Source organism: Sus scrofa, chromosome 13 (assembly GCF_054392235.1).
Source record: "Sus scrofa isolate SSC_HxYL_T2T_F1_AM1 chromosome 13, Sscrofa_HxYL_maternal_Yorkshire_Landrace_v2.0, whole genome shotgun sequence".
Classification (NCBI taxonomy): Eukaryota; Metazoa; Chordata; class Mammalia; order Artiodactyla; family Suidae; genus Sus; species Sus scrofa.
Window position 1 is genome coordinate 88,553,348 of NC_139395.1, and position 17,484 is coordinate 88,570,831.

Here is a 17,484-nt window from a genome sequence, read left to right on the forward strand (position 1 = left end):
AGAAGCCATAATTTAACAGGAACCTGGGTCAGACCTATCTGCTGGTTTTGGAGAGACTCACAGAGAGGCAGTAGGCAACTGGGGCTCACCCTGGGGACACTGACACTGGTAGCAGCCGTTCTTGGGTGTTCCTACTACCATGTGGACATTCATATTGTTGGGCATCATTGTAGAGTCCTCCCTCTAGCTTATTAGTCCCAGGATCCAGCCCTGTCCTAGCCCGACGGTCTACAGGCACCAGTGTTGGGACACCTCAGGCCAGGCAACTAACTGGGCAGGGACAAAGCCCCAGCCATAAGCCAACATTTTACCTTCAGTCTCCTTGAGTCCACACTGCCTCTTGGTATGGCCTTGCCAAGAGAAGGCCCAGGACCCAGCTCCAACCACTTGGACAGGCACCACCTTCAGAATCCCTAGGCTGGCCTTGTCCTCCAGGAAGTCCACTTTAGTCTATGATCCAGCCTCATCTACCAGGGGGCAGACATCAGATGCAATAAAACTATGATCCTACAGCCTTCAGACCCAGCCCATTCATGATACAAGCTTTACCCTGGTCCTGCCCACTAGCAGGCCTATTCAAGCTTCTGGACAATCCAGACTCTGTGACCAACTGTGTCAGAAATCCATTCCCTGCCACCAGAGACCTGACACCAGCTCTGGGATCCCTGGCCCTGCAACCAAATTCCAGGACCTGCTCTGCCTGTCAGTAGTCCAGCACTAACCCCAGGACCTGACTTCAACCACTAGGGGGTGAGCAACCACCTCAGAGTCTTATGCACCCTGATTCTACCCACCAGTGAGCCTGCACTAGCCCTGATACCAAAACCCAACAAAGATATCACATAAAAGAAAATTACAGGCCAGTATCACCAATGAACATAGATGCAAAAATTCTCAACAAAATATTAGCAAACCAAATTCAATAATCCATTAAAAGGGCTATATACCATGTCCTAGGGATGCAAGGATTTTTCAATATCTGCAAATCAATCAATGTGATATATCACATTAGCAAACTGAAGAATAAAAACCATATGATCATCTCAATAGGTGCAGAAAAAGCTTTTGATAAAATTCAATATCCATTTATGATTAAAAACTCCCAAGAAAATGGTCATAGAGGGAACATATCTCAACATAATAAAGGCCATTTATAACAAACCCACAGCTAACATCATGCTCAATGGTGAAGAGCTGAAAGCATTTCCTCTAAGATCAGAAACAAGACAAGGATGCCTACTATTACCATTTTTATTCAACATAGTAGCCCTAATCACAGCAGTTAGATGAGAAAAATAAAAGGAATCCAAATTTGGAAGATATAAAACTGTCACTCTTTGCATATGACATGATACTACACATAGAAAATCCTAAAGACACCACTAGAAAACTACTAGAGTTCAAACAATGTATTTGGTAAAGTTGCAGGATGTAAAATTAAAATACAGAAATCTGTTGCATTTCTATACATTAACAATGAATGATCAGAAAAAGAAATTAAGGAAACAATCCCATTTACCACTGCATCAAGAAGAAAAAAATACCCAGGAAAAAACCTACCTAAGGAGGCAAAGGATCTGTATTTGGAAAATTATAAGATGTTGATAAAAGAAATTGAAGATTGGAGTTCCCGTTGTGGCTCAGTGGTTAACAAATCTAACTAGGAACCATGAGGTTGTGGGTTCGATCCCTGGCCTTGCTCAGTGGGTTAAGGATCCAGCATTGCTGTGAGCTGTGGTATAGGTTGCAGACGCGGCTCGGATCCCGAGTTGCTGTGGCTCTGGCGTAGGCCAGCAGCTACAGCTCCAATTCGACCCCTAGCCTGGGACCCTCCATATGCTGAGGGAGTGGCCCAAGAAATGGCAAAAAAGACAAAAAAAAAAAAAAAGAAAAGAAAAAAGAAATTGAAGATGACAAAACATGTAAAAATATACTGTTCCCTTGGTTTGGAAGAATTAATATTATTAAAATGATCATACCACCTAAGGCAATCCACATATTCACAGCAATCCCTATCAAAATACCAATGGCATTTTTCACAGAACTAGACTAGAACAAATAATTTTAAAATTTATATGGAAACACAAAAGATCCTGAATAGCCAAAAAATCTTGAGAAAGAACAGAGATGGAAGAATCATGCTCCCTGACTTCAGACTGTATTACAAATCTACAATAACTAAAACAGTATGGTACTGGCACCAAAACTGACATATAGATCAATGGAACAGGATAGAAAGCCCAGTAATACGACCATATTAATCTATTAACTAATTAATATATTAATTAATCTATGACAAAGGAGGCAAGAACATACAAATAAGAAAAGATAGTTTTTTCCATAACCTGGGAAAACTGGGCAGCTAAATGTAAAAGAATGAAATTAGAACATTGGCTAACATCATATATAAAAATAAACTCAAAAGAAATTAGAATGTTTGGTAACATCATATATAAAAATAAACTCAAAGTAGGAGTTCCCATTGTGGTGCAGCAGAAACGAATCCAGCTAGGAACCATGAAGTTGAAGGTTCAATCCCTGGTTTTGTTCAGTGGGTTAAGGATCTGGCATTACCATGAACTGTGGTGTAGGTTGCAGACACGGCTCAGATCTGGCATTGTTGTGGCTGTGGCGTAGGCCAGCAGCTATAGCTCTTATTAGACGCCTAGCCTGTGAACCTCCATATGTCAGGGGTGCGGCCCTAAAAAGCAAACAAACACCTCAAAATGGTTTAAAGGCATAAATGTAAAAACAGAAACCACAAAGCTCCGAGGGGAAAACAGATAGAACACTCTGATGTAAAGTGTGGCAACATATATTTTTTGATCTGTCTCCTAAAACAAAGGAAATAAGAGCAAAAAATAAACAAATGGGACCTAATTAAACTCAAAGCTTTTGGCAGAGCAAAGGAAACCATCAGCAAAATGAAAAGACGACCTACAGAATGGGAAAAATTATTTGCAAATGATATGACCAATAAGGTGTTAAAATCTAAAATATATAAACAGGAGTTCCCATTGTGGCTCAGCAGAAATAAATCCAACTAGGAACCATGAAGTTGCAGGTTAGATCACTGGCCTTGCTAAGTGGGTTAAGGATCCAGCGTTGTGTTACCATGAGCTATGGTGTAGATTGCAGATGCAGCTCAGATCTGATGTTGCTGTGGCTGTGGTGTAGGCCCAGCAGCTGCAGCTCCAATTTGACCCCTAGCCTGGGACCTCCATAGGCAGTGGGTGCGGCCCTAAAAAGCAAAAATAAAATAAAAATAAAATAAAATACACAAACAGCTCATACAACTCAACATACAAAAACAAACCTGATTAAAAAAATGGGCATAAGGGAGAATTTCGTCGTGGCGCAGCAGAAACAAATCTGAATAGGAACCATGAGTTTGCAGGTCTGATCCTTGGCGTTGCTCAGTAGGTTAAGGATCTGGCGTTGCAGTGAGCTATGGTGTAGATCACAGATGCGGCTCAGATCCCACGTTGCTGTGGCTCTGGTGTAGGCTGGCGGCTACAGCTACGATTAGACCCCTAGCCTGGGAACCTCCATATGCTGCAAGTGCAGCTCTAAAAAGACAGTAAATAAATAAATAAATAAAAGGGCTTAAGGGGAGTTCCTGTTGTGGTGCAGTCGGTTAAGGGTCTGACCACAGGAGCTTTGGTCACTGGGGAAGTGTGGGTTTGTTCCCTAGCCCAGGAACTTCCATATGCCATGGGTGAGGCCAAATAAATTAAGTAAAATAAAATGTTTTCTAAAAAAGGGCATAAGGCCTAAATAGAGGACATGAAGATGGCTCAGCGGCACATGAAAAGATGTTCAACATTGCTAATCACCATCAGGGAAATGTACATCAGGGAAAAACCACAATGAAATATCGCTTCACACCTGTCATAATGGCTATCATCAAAAAGAATACAAATAGGGGAGTTCCCATCATGGCTCAGTGGTTAACAAATCCGACTAGGAACCATGAGGTTGCGGGTTTGATCCCTGGCCTTGCCCAGTGGGTTAAGCATCCAGCGTTGCTGTGAGCTGTGGTGTAAGTTGCAGATGTGGCTCAGACCTGTGTTGCTGTGGCTCTGGCTTAGGCCAGTGGCTGCAGCTCCGATTTGACCCCTAGCCTGGGAACCTCCATATGCTGCAGGAGCTGCCCAAGAAATGGCAAAAGACAAAAAAAAAAAAAAAAAAAAAAAAAAAAAAAAAACAAAAGAATACAAATAGCGAATGCAGTGAAGATGTGGAAAAAAAGGGAACCCTTGTATATTTTTGGTGGGAATGCAAACTGGTGCAACCAATGTGGACAACAGTAAGGAGGTTTCTCAAAAAACTAAAAATAAGACTATCCCATGATCCAGCAATTCCACTCCTGGGTATATATTGTAAAAACATGAAAACACTAATTCAAAATGATAATACGCATCTAATGTTCATAGCAGCATTATTTACAATAGCCAAGATATGGAAGCAGCCTAAATGTCCATCAATAGATGAATGGATAAAGGAGATGTGATTATCTACCTACCTATCTATCTATCTATCTATCTATCTGCAATGGAATGCTACTCAGTCAGATTTTACAAAGAAATGAAGTTATAGCCTAGATGAAATTATGTCGCATAAATATGTCCCTGACCCTATTACCTGACTTTTTGACCTTATTCTGTAGCAAAAATATGATGACCCAAGATTAGAGTTGGAGAGTAAATAGAAAGTCAAGAGGTGAGAAGATTCTGGAGTAACAAGTAACCTAAGTTCAGGAAATTTTATAACTCTTACATTACTTACACACACATCCATAGTCAAAATATTATTAATTCACTCTCTTAGGAAGGTAGTTTTTGAACTGACTGATCATGTCCACATGGGCCAGGTAGGATGAGAAGGCAAAGGAAGTTATAAGGGGTTCATGGATTCTAAAGTTAAGGGTAATCAAATTTGTAGCATCTCAGGTAAGGCATAAAGAAATAAAAGAAGCAAGAATTCCCGTCGTTGCTCAGAGGAAAAGAATCTGACTAGTATCCATGAGGATGCAGGTTCGATCCCTGGCCTCAGTGGGCTAAAGATCCAGCACTGCCGCGAGCTGTGGTGTAGGTCACAGGCATGGCTCGGAGAGCAGCTCCGATGTGACCCCTAGCCTGGGAACGTCCATATGTCGTGAGTAAGGCCCTAAAAAAAAAAAAAAAAAAAAAAAAAGACGAAAAGAAATAAAAGAAATAGAAGGTAGTGAGGGCATGGTCAAAAACAAGGATTTCAATTTCTAGATTACTGAAGTTGACTGATTTCAGTATAGATAAGAAGCAGTACAGTGTGGAATAAATTATACTGCATGGGAAGTCTGTAGGCCTGAGTTCAAAACATGGCTTTATGAACAAAGAGCATATAAACAGTATCTTAAAACATCTGTAAATAAAAAGATTGGAAAAAACCCAATTCCCATGTCTTTTCTAACAATGAAATTAAATTTTATAACTAAGCTTTTCTCCAACTACACTGACATCTTAGAAATAATGGGGGAATTAAAAAGAAAAAAAATCCATCTAAAATACAAGATTTTTTTTTCCCGCTTTGACCCTGGCATGATCTGGGATCTTAGTTACCAGACCAGGGACTGAACCTGGGCCACAGCAATGGAAGCGTTGAGTCCTAACCTCTAGACTACTAGGGAACTCCACCAAAATACAAGTTTCGTTTTGTCTATCAAATCTTTTTTTTCCCATAATATAAATGGCTGCAAGGCAGATGACTTCAGAAGAACCAGTGTACTTATATTTATCTTAAATGTATCTGACTACAAATTAATGAATACAGAGGATTATCTATGGGTTTACCTGTTCCTAATTAAATATATTTATATTTCAAGTTGAAATGGAAATATGCACATTAAATTCCAAAATCTTAAACATTTCTCTGCTAGATGGATAACATTTGTATTTAAAAAATTAATGACACTTTTCAGGAAAACTGGATTCCTTTCTTTTTTTTTTTTTTAGGGCCATACTTGTGGCATGTGGAAGTTCCCAGCCCAGGAGCTGAATCAGTGCTACAGCTGCTGGCCTACACCACAGCCTTAGCAATGCCAGAACCTTAACCCACTGAACAGGGCTAGAGATCAAACCCTCAGCCTCATGGATACTAGTTGGGTTCGTTACTGCTGAGCCACAACGGGAACTCCCTGAATTTCTTTTTAACATTACAGTAAGCATGTTGTACTACTGAAACACTTCCTCAAACATGCTTTGAATACTTTACATATCAGTAATTAGAAAATAACTAGGGATTATGAAATTGAGCAATACGCTTTAGTTTTGTTATTCCCTTTAGTAATTCCTTATTGGTTTACCACACACGTTCCTAGACAGTTTATCATTTAAAACTGTTTTTGTTTCCTTTCTTAATTGTTTGTATTTACCAAAATAAAACATGCAGCTGTTAGGGGGAAAAAAACAATAGGAAAACCTCAAACTTTAAACATTACAGAAATGTATAACTTATAATTTCATCCCCCATAGCCACTGTTTGAGCTTTAGTACATATTTACTAAAAAGAAAAGATTTAAGAGTTCTCTTATGATGCAGTGTGTTAAGGATCCAGCATTGTCACTGCTGTGGCTTAGGTTTGATCCCTGGCCCAGGAATTTACATTTGCTGTGGATATGGCCAAAAAAAAAAAAAAGATTTACTTTTACCCTGATTTTTTGTAAAGAATAGAGCTTGACAGGCAATTTTAGAAAAGTAGGATATAAAAAATAGAGGGTAAAAGAATGGAAGAGAAGAAAATTAAAATAAATTGAGTACCAGCTGTGGCACGTACCCGGCTAGTTGCTCCACGTCAATTACTTCATTTTAGCATCTTTGTACCCTGAAATTTTTTTTCCCAATTCAGAAGGCAGACAACATCAATTTCCTGGCTTTGACAATATACTATAGTTGCGTGAGATCTATTTGGGGTATCTGGATAATGGATACACAGGTCCCTCAGTACTATTTTTACAACTTCCTGTGAGTCATTAATGATTTCCAAATAAAAAGTTAAAATAAAAAGTGAGGCACAGAGAGGGGTTAAATAATTTGCTTTAAGGTTATACTGCTAGAGAATAAAAACTAAGTAAATGAGATGGAAATAGTGATTAATTAAAATCAATTCTTTTAACATAGTTTCATTCAGAAACATGTAACCACTTGCTTCATAAGTAAGATATATTTATTGCTTTCTAGGAGCTCTTAGTATACAGACGGTCCTTATTTATTGAGCATCAACAATGTAGATTCTAGAGACAAGGTAAGAAAAAAATTAATTAAAGACATAATCCTTACCCTCAAAGGAAAAATAGGATACTTTCAATCATATCCCTAGGAATATATACAGTTGAGCACATACACTCAATTTGGTATAATCTAGGGACTGATTTTCCAATTTGCAAAGTGACTTCATGAAAAAAGAAATATGGTTTAACTTCTTTCTTACTTATGAATTTTTTAAAAAAAGGGTGGAAAAGATAAAACTACTGACTAGAATAAATTCTAAAGTTTCATAGCTCTTAAATGCCAGTCCACAGTGGGTATCTTTGCCCTCTTTGATGGCTTTTGTAGTTTACTCTGTATGATATGCTTTAGCGCTTGGGTACATACTGTTCTCTGCTGTTACCTCAGTGTCTTTTCTATCTGTATTTTGAGTTCCTCAAGAGCTGACTAACCCCATGTTTTAGAGCACATAGTTGGTAATGAATAAACGCTAGTTGACTTATAGTCTGCCAACCATATGTTATTTCCATAAAAATTATCTATGATATTTATATGAGACAGAAATTGATTAAATTTGATTTAACTAGTAATTATGGGATTACCAGGTTTAAAGTAGAAGACATTTTACTAGCCACTATGTAACCCTAAAACAAAAGATAGTGATACAAATCAGCATTGCCACCACAGAATTTAATGAAGATGATTCCTGTTTGGGAACTTTCATCCTGTAAGAAATGGCTTTCTAACATGAGATTAAATATAAAAAGGGAATAACTATTTGGTACTTACTGCATTCTGCCATTATTTTCAGTATATTATCACTCATCTTAAAATTTAAATGTTTTGGTAGACAACACATGACTAAGGAGATTTAGGTTTGAATTTTTCCTTCTTTGCTTAAGTAATGAATGGAAAGTACTATGGTTATAGAACACATAAAGAACACTGACTTACTCAAAGATAGGTTCCTAAAGTATTAATGAATCAAATGATACAGATCAAATACAGACCAGATCCTGCTGTTTTAAGGTATACGTTTTTATAATTTTTCCAGGTTATAAAGTAGCAATCTTTAATTTTCCTATTCTGTATTCAAAAGTTAGAATTCAGAACTCATACATTCCATTAACAAAAGTTTACATACACACATGTATAATTTTAATTTAATATCCAAATTGACTTTTCTATGAAAAGTTTTATCTTAATGGTGAATGTGCTCATGTCTTTATATTATATTCGAACTTTTAATTGATATAGTACTACTTTGAATTATGATAATGCAATTTTGTGTGTGTGTGTGTGTGTGTGTGTGTGTTTAGGGCTGAACCTGCGGCATATAGAAGTTTCCAGGCTAGGGGTCAATTTGGAGGTGCAGCTGCCAGTCTATGCCACAGCTACAGCAATGTGGGATCTGAGCTGCATCTGTGACCTACACCACAGCTCACTGCAACGCTGGATCCTTAACCCACTGAGTGAGACCAGGGATTGAACCCATGTCCTCATGGATACCAGTTGGGTTCATTACCACTAAGCCATGACAGGAACTCCAACAACAATTCAATTTATAATGCTATTTCCCTCCTGTCCTTTTCCTACAGATAAAGAACACAAAGTGCAAAAGCTTAGCACATGAATGTAGAGCAGCTCTTTCTGTCCTAAAATATCTTAGCATTCTGAGAAAACTCATGAATTCATAAAATTCTCCCCTAAATAGGAGGATTCAGGGAACTGTAAATCTTTCACATCAATGTCAGAACACTGAGAGCCAAATATCTTGTCCAAAGGCACACGGGTAAAGAGAGGAAAACAGAAGTACTTTCTTCATTGCCATCATACTCTTTTAATCTTAGGCCTTGCTGTGCTCAGTTGGGGAGAGTTATAGTTTTGATTTGTTTGTACTCTTTAAAGACTACTCTGTGTACATTTACACACAGCAAGGTTACTGTTAACTTCATACAAATTCTTTCTTTTTTTTTTTTTTTTTTTTTGCTATTTCTTGGGCCGCTCCCGCGGCATATGGAGGTTCCCAGGCTAGGGGTCCAATCGGAGCCGTAGCCATCGGCCTACGCCAGAGCCACAGCAATGTGGGATCCGAGCTGCGTCTGCAACCTACACCACAGCTCGTTAACCCACTGAGCAAGGGCAGGGACCGAACCTGCAACCTCATGGTTCCTAGTCGGATTCTCGTACAAATTCTTTCGAAGCCTCAAAAGAATCTTTTGGATTTCTACCCTCTCTTAGCTTATAATAAGCAAACTAAAAATTCTTCATCAGGTAGGGGAAAAAAATGAAAATGTATCAGAAGAAAGAGCAGGAACATGGATTAGCTAAATATATTCAGTTGCTGAAAATTTTCTTTGAAGAAAACAGCAACATACATATAAATTCCTAAATCCTTTTAAAGTAGCAAATCAGCTATCACTCAGTATTAGATCCAGCCTTAAAGGTGGCAGCTACCTATGCCAGCAAGTCTGCAGGACTCATTTTTAAAGTTCTGAGCAGTGAAGCCAGTCCTAAATGTAGGGAAAGATGGGAATGGGTTGGGCTCCCTCAGCTCTCTGGGGGAATATCATTTAGTACTTGTATCCCAAATAAAACCTACTCAATTTATTGTGAACATGGCTTCCAGTACCTCTTTAGGGTGGAAAACTATGTTATCTAGTTTGAAATCTCCATGAATCAAATTTTCTTCATTGTCATTATCTGGCAAGTTTTTCATTAGCCAGTCAGATAGCTGCTTCATGGCAGGGATGTCCTGATGAGCAGCAGCTTGATACTGCTTTGTCCAGGTTAATACCTACAGAAATATAAATAAGAAAAATGACAGAGCTGAAAGTGGAGTGTAAGATTCAACAATTCTAAAATGAAAACAAAATTCAATTATATCGGATTTGTTTGCTCAAGACAAATGCTGGTAAGTGATAGTCACATTAGCCTAAAACACTCATATCAGCCTAAAAACCTCAACATTTAAGTCTCTCTTCCATCTAGTTCCATTTTACTTAGACTTTTATCAGGAAAAATACTGGCCTAGGAATCAGAGATGTGGATTCTAGTCTAGTTTATTTGGCAACTATTTTGTAGAAGGGAAAAAAAAAACACACATACATACATACATACCAAAAAACCAGACCCAGAAAATTTCTGAAAGTGTCACAAAAAACAAGTAATCCCTGAAAAATGTAATACAGGGGCTAGAAGAAGGAGATTTTTTTACTTTTCATTTTAATCCCCTCTCTTATTACCCAAGGAATCTTCTAAAGAAACTTCTAAATATCAGTATGAAAAATTCAAAGATATTTTATTGTTCTTACAACTGAATGCAAATAAGTCAATCTATTCTCAAAATCCTCCATCACCTGACACATATTATGTTTATCTCTCTCCCCACTTTATAAGGTAACTCTGTTCAATTTTGTGCAATAAAGATCTTCATCTTTGGAATCATAAAGAGCTGGATTTAAATTATGTCTAAGGCACTTATTTGTATGTTAGTTAAAGCCTGTAAGCTTCAGTTTCCTCTTCTGCAAAATGGGGGTGATAATACCTATGTCTTAGGGTTGTTACAAGGATTAAAAAGTACTTGGTCTACAACTCACCTAGCACAGGACCTGGTATAACAAGTAGTTATAAACCTTAGTTCCTGTCTCTTCTGCCCCCTCAAAATGACATATGTACAAATGGAAAAAGCCCCATACACATCTGATCTTGCTGTTCCTTTAAATTTATTTCTTTTGGAGTTCCCGTTGTGGCGCAGTGGTTAACGAATCTGACTAGGAACCATGAGGTTGAGGGTTCGATCCCTGGCCTTGCTCAGTGGGTTAAGGACCTGGCGTTGCTGTGAGCTGTGGTGTAGGTTGCAGACACGGCTCGGATCCTGCGTTGCTGTGGCTCTGGTGCAGGCAGGCAGCTACGGTTCTGATTGGACCCCTAGCCTGGGAACCTCCACATGCCGCAAGAGTGGTCCTAGAAACGGCAAAAAGACAAAAAAAAAAAAATTATTTCTATTTATTTATTTTTTTTGCTTTTTAGGGCTGTACCCATGGCGTATGGAGGTCGAGTTAGAGCTACAGCTGCCAGCCTATGCCACAGCCACAGCAACGTAGCTGTTCTTTTTTTAAAAAAATTTTATTATAGTTGATTTACAATGTTCTGTCAATTTCTGCTGTACAGCAAAATGACCCAGTTATACATGTAATATACATTCTTTTTCTCACATTATCTTCCATCATGTTCCATCACAAGTGATTGGATATAGTTCCCTGTGCTGTACAGCAGGACTTCATTGCTTATTCACTCAAAATGCAATAGTTTGCATCTACAAACTGGGAGTTTGCTGTTCCTTTTATTTGAAATGCTTACCACCTCTACCCTATCACTCTAGATTTTATCCTTTCTTAAATACGCAATACAAGACATATCTTTCCCAGGAAGCTTTCCCTACTTCAGCAAGGGGTTTACTGCTATCTACCCTCTGAATGGAATAGCTCTCATGATGAGTGCCAAACAATTTACCAGATTATATACTCTTTTATACTATTTTCAAGTTTCATGTAAATGAGATTCATGTACAGTATCTCAAAAATGACTATAAGTTCCTTTAGGGGAAGAATTTATTTCTACTTTCTTGATATTTAACACAGTACTCAGAACATACTAAATATATTCATGCTTAGTTAGTATCTGTTAAACTAATTTTAAAAAGTATGTGAAAATATATTTGTAAACTAGGTGAAGAGATAGAAAGAGCTTTAAATTTGCATTTATATACAAGCTGTCAGTTATAGAAGTTTTGCTGAACAAAACCTTATCTAAAAATATAAAATTAAATCATTTCATGTGTAAAACAAGTCAATCTGAAGTCTGATATTAAATTTATAGCCAAGTTTCATCAAAGTATAAAAGAATAGGTTTTTATTTTGACTAATGATATATATTATTTCCAAGAACTTGAGAAAATGAGCTCTTTGTGTGGATGTATTACCTGTCTTTTGCAGTACCCGGCACCTCTACCATATCCATCCAGCTGCAATGACTGTATATTTAAGGAATGTAACTGAGCCAAGGTTTCGATCATGGCCACATATATGGCTGAGCGTTCCGCTGGGCTAACTCCAGGAATTGAGAAATCACGAAAGATTCGGCCCTGTGGAAGCAATTACAATAGATAATTTAAAACAAAACAAGTCTTTTCATACCAATTATTTGCTGTGTCATCATTCCCTGTTGCATCCAAAAAAGATCAGGATACAGTTGTAGAACCAAAACCAATTCTTTGTAGAATGTGCTAGAAAAACATTAGTTTGTGAAACATTTAACATAATGTATTTTCCAAAGGGAAAATAAAGGGTTACACCAAGATGAACGTAAAGGATAATAACTACTCTCAAGTAACATTTTAAGAAGAAAAAATCTTAAAACAATTTGAATTGATTTTTATTAATGGATTGATTTTTCTATTTGGAGTAGTCTTTTCTCCCTATCTGGATGGTTTAGTTATTGCCATTACATATAGCTCTTCACTGACACCTAGAGGAAAATTTAAGAATAAGTCAGTACACCCTGGAGTTCCCGTTGTGGTGCAGTGGTTAACGAATCCGACTAGGAACCACGAGGTTGTGGGTTCAATCCCTGGCCTTGCTCAGTGGGTTAAGGATCTGGTGTTGCCATGAGCTGTGGGTGTAGGTCGCAGAAGCGGCTCGGATCTCGCGCTGCTGTGGCTCTGGCATAGACCAGTGGCTAGAGCTCCGATTAGACCCCTAGCCTGGGAACCTCCATATGCTGCAGGGAGTGGCCCAAGAAATGGCAAAAAGACAAAAAAGACAAAAAAAAAAAAAAAAAAAAAAAAAAAAAAAGAATAAGTCATTACACCCTAACTATGAAATTTACTTCTCCCGGTTTACTTCTTCTCCCCCACAAATTATGTGTGCTCAAATTAAAATGAAGGTTTAATATAACACAGGAAATACAGCCAGTATTTTATAACTATAAGTGTAGTAGAACCTTGAAATATTGTGAATCACGGTTTTTACACCTGTGACATACAATATTACATTTCAATTAAAAATTTTTTTTAAAAAGCAAAACCAAAAACTTCCATAAAAAAACAATCCTGCTAACACCTTGGTTTAAATTTCTAGCTTTCAGAACTCAGAGAATAAATTTCTGTTGTTTTAAGGGGAAAAAAAAAAAAAAAAAAAAAAAAAAGCTTAAGCCCTTGCAAAGCAAACTCATTACATAAAATGCTGACTACTAAACTACCATTTACTAACATCTAATTTCATAATACAAACTAAAAGCAACAAAAAGTACAATTAATTGTTAGTTTACCTGTACATGTTCCATCACATAAAATTCTGTTCCAATGACAGAAGTATCGCTGCAGTACAGCAAAGGTTTGGGAACAGGGAATCCAATAGAAAACAAAGCTTTCTGGACTTGAAATTCTCTATCAATCTAAATAGGATGATAGATTGTTAAAAATAAGAAACACAGAAATTTAATAATTATCTGTGAGCTAACATTAAGGGACTAGAAATTTTAAAACAGCATCAACAAACAACCTGGAGGATAATAATTTCCTTAGTATTTTCCTTAAAAGTAGTCTTAGTGCAATTATTACAGTTATAAATTAGGCCAGCACTAAAAACTGATAATTTGTTAGGCTAAAAGGATAAGCACACGCATGGGGCTAATTCCTGATAATATGAAGGTGACAGTTTCTGACCACAATATTTGCAGATATCATCATAAAACATCCCATTTTTTTTTTCTTATGAGTTCCCTTCTTGCTGGCTCACTCTTGCTCTTGCTCCCTTACCACTTCCCTCTCCTATCTCCCATGGGGGCTCAGGCAAGTCTCTATTCCAATACTCTGGGCACAATCAGATACAGGATGCTGGGAAGACCAGTAAGTAGGTGCTAGTAGAAGAGAAATGCATCCATTCCTTCTGGAGATCAATGGAGATACTTGTTTTCAAGGCAAAGGCGTGGGGGATCCTTCCTGGTACCCAGAGCTGCCGTGGAGATCAAGATAACTACTACTGAGGATGCAATGAGAAGCAAGCTCATACTGAAGTAGGAGTCCAAAAAGACAGGAGAAGACAAGGGCTTCCAAACCAAGACTGATGTACAGGCTTATCGCTCAGGACCTAAGGACATAGCTTACAGCAGACTCATCTACTTGTAAAGTCCCCTTCCCCAGACTTAGGCAGTGGTGGCTGATGACTTATAAGGAGAAGAAACGATGCAGCTCACTTTGACAACAGGGATAAGGTAACTACTGCTGCAATAACTAAAGCAGGGAAGTGACTAAACCCATCACCAAGGAAAGCAGCCAGTGGTGCCAATGGCCACAGAAGGAAGTGCCTATTATCACTCTGGTGCTGGAAAATGGGGGTGGGGTGGTTGGACGAAAGGGTGAGGAGTCCTAAAGTAGATGGCAGTGTGGAAACATTGCTTTTTCAATGTACATTTGGGAAAAATAAAGAGAACTGAAACAAAAGTACTCCAGATCCTTGGGGTGAAAGCATTAAATTCTGATGTCTTCTAATAGGCGGTTACCAAGAAGAGAAACAAATTTAGCTGTTTATTGGGGCATAAATCTCTCCCTACAAGTGGGGATTCTCTTTCAGCCATGCCATGCTGAGGTTTAATAGAAACTACCCCAGCTTTTTGATCTTAAGCATCTAAGGTACTTCATGTTTCTGAGAATCTGATATGGGACCAAGAAAATCAGACTCTGCATTTTCCACTACTGTGATATCAAAGCCACCCTTCAATGGCCCATCTTGCGTCAGCTGAGCCTGGGAAACACTGTTACACATGATAATACCCTACATATGCATCATGCTTTTAATGTTCTGTTCTCTAAAAATCCATAGATAAATATTCGTTTTCTGAAAACAGTCAATTTTTAACAAAAAATCTTTTATAATTCTCATGTCTAATATTTAGAAAATACTATAAAATGATTATTCAAATATTTCTTTTTATCACCAAAATATCAGGGGATTGTTATAGCAAATATATTAGTCAGTGAATATATATTGTTATGACACATGTGTTTTTAAAAACATAATTTAATGAAAGTACAAAACATCTATAAATGAGTAGCACTGAAAATATTCACTGGGTGACTATTTCTAGCCAAGTGTACAGGAAGGAATCAAATACACAAGAGGACTGGATATTGCTCAAGGTTAACAGCCTAATGATTGCCTTTGATTTTAACCTCAAATCCTTTATAAAACCCAAAAGGGGGGATACAATTCAAGTGAAATTTTCATTTAAGATATAAAGTGTATTTTCTATGTATAATAATAATAATGTATTATAATATAATAATTTTCTATGTGTAATTACTTTCAAAAGCATTTTAAATAGTTTTGTGTATAAAATGCATTTATTAGTCAACAGGGAATTTATCATTGCATTTGTATACCATACCTTATGTGCTTTAGGAAGAAGTAAACCAGGTGGTTTTTTTCTGAGTACATATACTTGAAAGCCCTTCTGGAGATAAAAGGTTGGATTGGACTGTCCTGATCTAGAAAAGAGTAGAGAAAGGGTCAATAATAAAGATATATTTTTCTTTCCCCCCAAATCTGATGAAATTTCAGAAGAAATATAAAATGAAAATAAATCCATTTAAATGCTCAAAAGCCAAGAGGGGTGCTACCAGCAGATGGTAATGGAGTGGCAGCTGGAGAACCTATAACCTTCCCAGGCAGAAGAGGACCTCACTTTCTGCCTGCAAATGATGAGTTTTATCAGAAGTGCCCCTAGAACCCTGTCTAGATCTAAGCAAAGAAGGGCTGGCAGAAGAGACTGTAGGTAGGTAGTTAGAAAATTAAAGAATGCTGGAACAGCTGGTTTACTGTCTCCTCATCTGCCTTTGGACTGATACAAGAACGGCTCTCTACAAAGGGAGTTTTGATAAGCAAGGTCCTCGAGTGGATACTTGGGCCAGGAAATGTAACAGTGCCCCAGTGACTCACAGACCCCAGGGCATTGGCTTTCCCTGTCCCCTGAACAGAAATTCTCACGTGGACTAAGGAAATATGCTCCAACTACCAAAACTGCCCAATCTATACCTTCATTTACAATGAAAATTTCTCAACTTTTAAAGACATTAACAGTATGAAAGAGAGACCTTAAAAAAGGAGAATTAATCCCTGAGGTAATAGGGGAATGTAAACACTTTTCCCCCTCACCAAAGTTTCCATCTGCAAAGAATAAAAGCAGTCCTGATTGAATGCAGCAGCATCTCCATTGCCTTCGTCTTTCTCCGATAAGCCAGACTCATTCGCCCAGCAGTCAGAGCACTGATATTGGCACCATCTCATCCTGGTTGGGTGTTTTTTTTAGCATAGCAAAGTGGAGATCATTGCCAATGATGGGGAAATGGGGCCACTTCAAGTTATGTTGTCTAATTTATGGCTATACCCAAAGCATATAGAAATTCTTGGGCCAGGGATTGAATTAGAGCCACAGCTGAGACAACACCAGATCTTTAACCTATAGCACTGGGCCAAGGATCCAACCTGCACCTCTGCAGCAACCTGAGCCACTGCAGTTGTATTCTTAATCCACTGTGTCACGGTGGGAACTCCCTATGTTGTCTATCTTGACATGGAACAACTTATCTGTGATGATTCAAAGAGTCAAGTTGCAGTGAACCTTACAAAAACATTTTTTCATGCCAAATGTCTTACTGGATGAATTTTTGATGATGCAGTCATATACAAAGCACTGGCGTTTTATGATGGTAAACAATCCAGGTGAAATATAAAGGAAAAACTAAAAACTTCTTATTGAAGATACAGCTACCACATGACCTAGGAATTCCACTCCTAGGTATATATCCAAGAGAACTGAAAACATGTTCATACAAAAAATTTGTAAAAGAGCGTTCATAGCAGCACTATTCTCAACAACCAAAAAATGGAAACAACCCAAATGTCCACCAACAGAGGAATGGATGAACAAAATATGGTATAGCCATTCATTGGAATATTACTCAACCATTAAAGCAATGGAGTTCTGATATATGCTACAATATGGATGGACTTTGAAAATATTAAGTGAAAAAAACCAGTCACAAAAGGCCACATATGATTCTATTTCTATGAAATGTCCAGAATATGTAAATCCATAGTGATAGAAAGCAGATTAGTGGCTCCTGGGGATTGGATGAAGGGGGAATTTTGAGGTAAATGTTTCTTTTTGGGGTGATAAA

At 37.8% G+C, this 17,484-nt stretch overlaps 1 protein-coding gene across 5 annotated transcripts in view; it reads right to left on the minus strand.

Annotated features, from left to right (window-relative positions):
- The window catches only part of ACAD11 (acyl-CoA dehydrogenase family member 11), a 101,593-nt gene that overhangs the window by 77,022 nt on the left and 7,087 nt on the right, over positions 1-17,484 (minus strand). For all 5 annotated transcript variants that reach the window (XR_014823921.1, XM_084989687.1, XM_001924765.6 and 2 more), the window contains exons 2-5: positions 15,693-15,792; positions 13,575-13,700; positions 12,229-12,390; positions 9,877-10,041 (exon numbers count right to left, since the gene is read on the minus strand). Coding sequence is in view for 2 of the 5 variants with exons in the window: in XM_001924765.6 (XP_001924800.4) it covers positions 9,877-10,041; positions 12,229-12,390; positions 13,575-13,700; positions 15,693-15,792 (553 nt within the window). In the remaining 3 variants the exon portion in view is untranslated. The remainder of the gene's footprint in view (positions 1-9,876; positions 10,042-12,228; positions 12,391-13,574; positions 13,701-15,692; positions 15,793-17,484) is intronic.